The sequence below is a fragment of the Notamacropus eugenii genome, chromosome 6 (assembly GCF_028372415.1).
Source record: "Notamacropus eugenii isolate mMacEug1 chromosome 6, mMacEug1.pri_v2, whole genome shotgun sequence".
NCBI classification, from domain to species: Eukaryota; Metazoa; Chordata; class Mammalia; order Diprotodontia; family Macropodidae; genus Notamacropus; species Notamacropus eugenii.
Window position 1 is genome coordinate 1,741,217 of NC_092877.1, and position 4,014 is coordinate 1,745,230.

The 4,014-nt window shown below is 36.2% G+C and overlaps 1 protein-coding gene across 1 annotated transcript; it reads right to left on the reverse strand.

The window, feature by feature from the left end:
- Window positions 1-2,180: 2,180 nt before the first annotated feature.
- LOC140511531 (olfactory receptor 4A15-like) lies at window positions 2,181-3,110 on the reverse strand. Its single transcript, XM_072620663.1, has one exon. The coding sequence runs from the start codon at window positions 3,108-3,110 to the stop codon at window positions 2,181-2,183; it is 930 nt and encodes a 309-aa protein (XP_072476764.1).
- Between the last annotated feature and the right edge of the window lie 904 nt (window positions 3,111-4,014).

A 4,014-nucleotide genomic window follows, 5' to 3' on the forward strand; every position in this document is an offset into this window, starting at 1 on the left:
TAATGGAAAGGACATGGGGCAAAGAAACAGGAGGCTTTGATTAAAATTCTTTCTCTGTCATGAATTAGTTTTGCATCCTGTAGGCCATTCAATTGCCTTGTGTCTAGGCTTCCCCATTATATACAGCCATATATACAGCCAACAGTAACATTTACATTTGCTTGAATTAAGAGCTATTTTGATTAAAATATCAGTCTAAACTATAGAAAACACACTCCAATCTGGCCCTAATGACAAAATAACTTTCCAAACATTAGAATCTGGGTTAAGTTTTAGTGAGGTCTCCCATAGAGGTTTCTGGATCATTACTCTGAAAATTGCAAAATAAAACTCATTTTACTTCCTATGAAAGATCTTCAATATTACCAGTAGAATGACTCAGGCTAAAAAGATCATAAATCTTCAAAATAATTTTATTGATTAATATTTTTATTTATACAACTAAAATACAGAAAACATTTGTGTCCAAATATAGTCAAACTCTCAATCACTTTCCATAGGGGCTTACAAAAGTGCTTTTGAATTATAGTTTTCCTCTGCATAGCTTACAGTTACTAAAGACTCAATCTGTCCCCCTTCAGACTCACAGTGTGTAAATTTTGCATTATTAGTCTCAATGTGTAGATTTGATCCTTCATGTCTTGATACAGTACCTTATAGCTCTTCAATTTTTATCCTTATTTTGTTTCTTGGTTTTGTTCTGTTCTACTTCGTTTTGTTTTCCCCATCACATTGATTTTTTTCTTCCATCAGTCTTTTGTTATTCAGTCAATGGTCAAGCATTTCTGTTGTGTATGAGTCCCTCCTCACTAGGTAATCATAAACATGCTGTCTATTCAAGTGTTTCTGTCTATACTTGTCCCTATTACATCTGTCTCTTGGTGGCTTATGCGGATGTTGCTGGTGGTCTTTAGTGTAGTGCTTCCTGCAGCTCTGAATGTGATTCAATGGCCCTTAAAACTCCCTGATACCTCCCTATCATTCCATGACTCATGTGTTCCCTCTTATATGAAAGCAATTTCCCCACTGTATTTCTTCCTAAGGAATGCCTAACGAATGATGTGGAATAGCTAGCCAGATTCATCCTTATTTTTAATTCAAAAATAAATTATAATCTATAAAATTCAATTATCAATGCATAATTAAAAGTGCAGGAAAACCCACACATAGGTCATCCAATTTAAGTCTTTTTTTTTTTTTTTTTTTTTTTTTTTTACTAATAAAGGAACTGAGATGTTAAATAGTTTTTCTCCAAGGTCACAAAGGAAGTAAACATCACAAGCATGATTTGAATGTACTGCTTGACCCTTGACAGCAAGTGTTTCTTCTAATGTATCACATTGCATGTGCTGTTTGTATAAATACACCCACTGCATAAAGCAAAATATTCATGCATCTATGTGCTTTGTATGACACCGTTTGGCTCTGATATTCACCAACATTTTGCAGTTGTTTTTCTATTACGTTCATGATTTTGTTGAAGTCATTGGGCGTAGCATATGAAAACTGAGATTTCAATGCTATGGAAACTACTACAAAAGAAATCTTTATTAACCAAGGTATTGGCAAACATCCTCCTGCATAATATTAGAGTAATTTCAAATTTAGTAAGGCAATGCCACAAAGAGTGCATGGGTCAAAAACGGCACTTGAACCCACATCTTCCTCATTCTGACGCTGGTTTTCATATTCATAACACTCATAACACCATTCTGCCTCTCACAACATTATAGGCAAAATATCTGACCATATATTCCTACCAACTCCAGTTAATATGCCCTTGAAACCTGGAACAATGACGTGTGTGAGTCAATAGAGAAATTATCTCATTTGCTCAGTAATGAAATACATTCCCACACAAACCCTTCCCTCCACAATCAGTTCTCAACAACATCCTTGATTGATACCCTATAGATTACATTTCTTTTCTCTATAGAATCCACAGAATTACTTCTCATAAAAAAAACCTCTCCAAGTACAAAATGAGTAGTTGTTTTCCTAAGAATCCCTTAGAGTAGAATTTTAGCAAAATCAACTTTGGGAACCATAAAACTAATGATAAAACAAATAGTTGTCTGTTGACTGATTGACAGAAAAGATGGTCTCTTCATTAACCATCCCCACCTCCAATAAAACAAGTCGGAAGTATGAAAAGCCTTTTCTGTTTCCCTTGGGGGTCATCAGTGTTTGATTGGGTCATTCATCCTGTTCCTGAGCTTCCTCATGGCATTCTTCATCTCCTTATTTCTCAGGGTGTAGATTAAGGGGTTCAGCATAGGGGTGATGACAGCAAAAATTGCAGTCATTGTTTTATCAATGGAGAAGGTATGAACAGGCCTAACATACATAAAAATGCAAGGAACAAAGAATAAGACAACAACTGTGATATGTGACATGCAGGTGGAAAGAGCTTTGCGTTGGCTTTCTAGACTGTGGGTCTTCAGAGAGTGTAGGATGACCCCATAGGAGATAAGCAACATTGTAAAGATGATAGCACAGATTGCTCCTCCATTAGCAACCACTGAGAGTCCAATGATATGGGTATTGATACAGGCAAGTTCTAGTAAGGGGTACACATCACAGATGAAATGATCAATTACATTAGGGCCACAGAAGGGGAGCCTGGAAATAAAAAGGAGCTGAACTACTGAATGAAGAAAACCTCCAACCCAGGCTACAACCAGCAACAGAACACATACATGGCGTCTCATGATGACCAAATAATACAGAGGCTTACAGATAGCTACATAGCGATCATAAGCCATTACCACCAAGAGAAAGACCTCTGCACCTCCAAAGAAGTGAGCAATAAAAAGTTGGCTCATGCAAGCTTGGAAGGAAATAGTCTTCTTCTCATAGAGCAAGTCTATTATCATTTTGGGAGAAATAGCTGTGGAATAGACAGCATCCATAAGAGACAAATAAGCAAGGAAGAAGTACATAGGGGATTCCAGAGACTGGCTGGAAATGACTGTTACCACAATCAGAAGGTTGCCTCCAATTGTTATAATGTAGATAGTTAAGAAGACAAGAAATAATATTTTTTGGATCTCAGGATTCTGAGTAAGTCCTAGTAGGACAAACTCAGTCACATTGTTCCTGTTTTCCATTATTATTTTCTTCTTTCTATAATGCATGTATTCAGAAGTCAAAATTGATTTACCTGTAAAGAAAATTATTATTACCGTTAATTATTTTTAGAACTGAGGGATAAATAATGATATGTAAAAGCGGTCTTTCCTTTAAGTGATACAAAAGTATTTTGGAAAAGCAATCTTATTGAATGGAAAAACTAAAGCATAAGAATGTGAAGCCTCTTTCTAGCTTCAGAACGCCATGGAATGATGAGTAACATGGAGTAGGTAAAACAGGTAGATATGTTCGTATTTTAACCTAGTATTGTGATTGTGGTGTTAAAGGTCAGATCCCCCAAAATATGTTCCTCTGGTTCCTTAAACCGTGGGTAGTTGGCAAGAAAGTAACCATAAGCAAGCTCAAGGAACCCCTTTGTTGGGATGTATGTCCTTTTACTGCGATGCAATGGGAAGGATGAGAGATAGTTTGATCCCAAGTGCTGTTTGTACCATTGCCTGGCATGTGCATATTCCTGAACTTTTGAAAATCATTCATACAAGGTGTTGGGATCTACTCATGTATATTTTTGTATATAGTATCATTACTCTGATGCTTGTTGTTAGTAAGACCATGACTGATATTTGATCAAGGCAACAATAAAAGTAACTCTAAGAAAATTCTACATTCATGGTATAGTGGTGACCTAAGGGCCATGCCCACAGAATATTATCACTGACCGGTCAACAAAGCAATAAAAGCTTAGAATATGGGGCTTGGGATTGACTAGTTGTATATTACCTTAAGGTAAACCTAATAATGACAGGCAAAATTGTTGAAATTTTACATTATACCTACTCAGCTATGTTTTACTGAGTTATAAAAGGGAATGTGATTTGCTTCAGTGAATGGAGTACCCACAAAGAACGCTTTTGAAGTGTA

Bases quoted from the DNA above. Each gene is read 5' to 3' on its own strand.
- LOC140511531 (XM_072620663.1), bottom strand. From the start codon at position 3,110: ATGGAAAACAGGAACAATGTGACTGAGTTTGTCCTACTAGGACTTACT.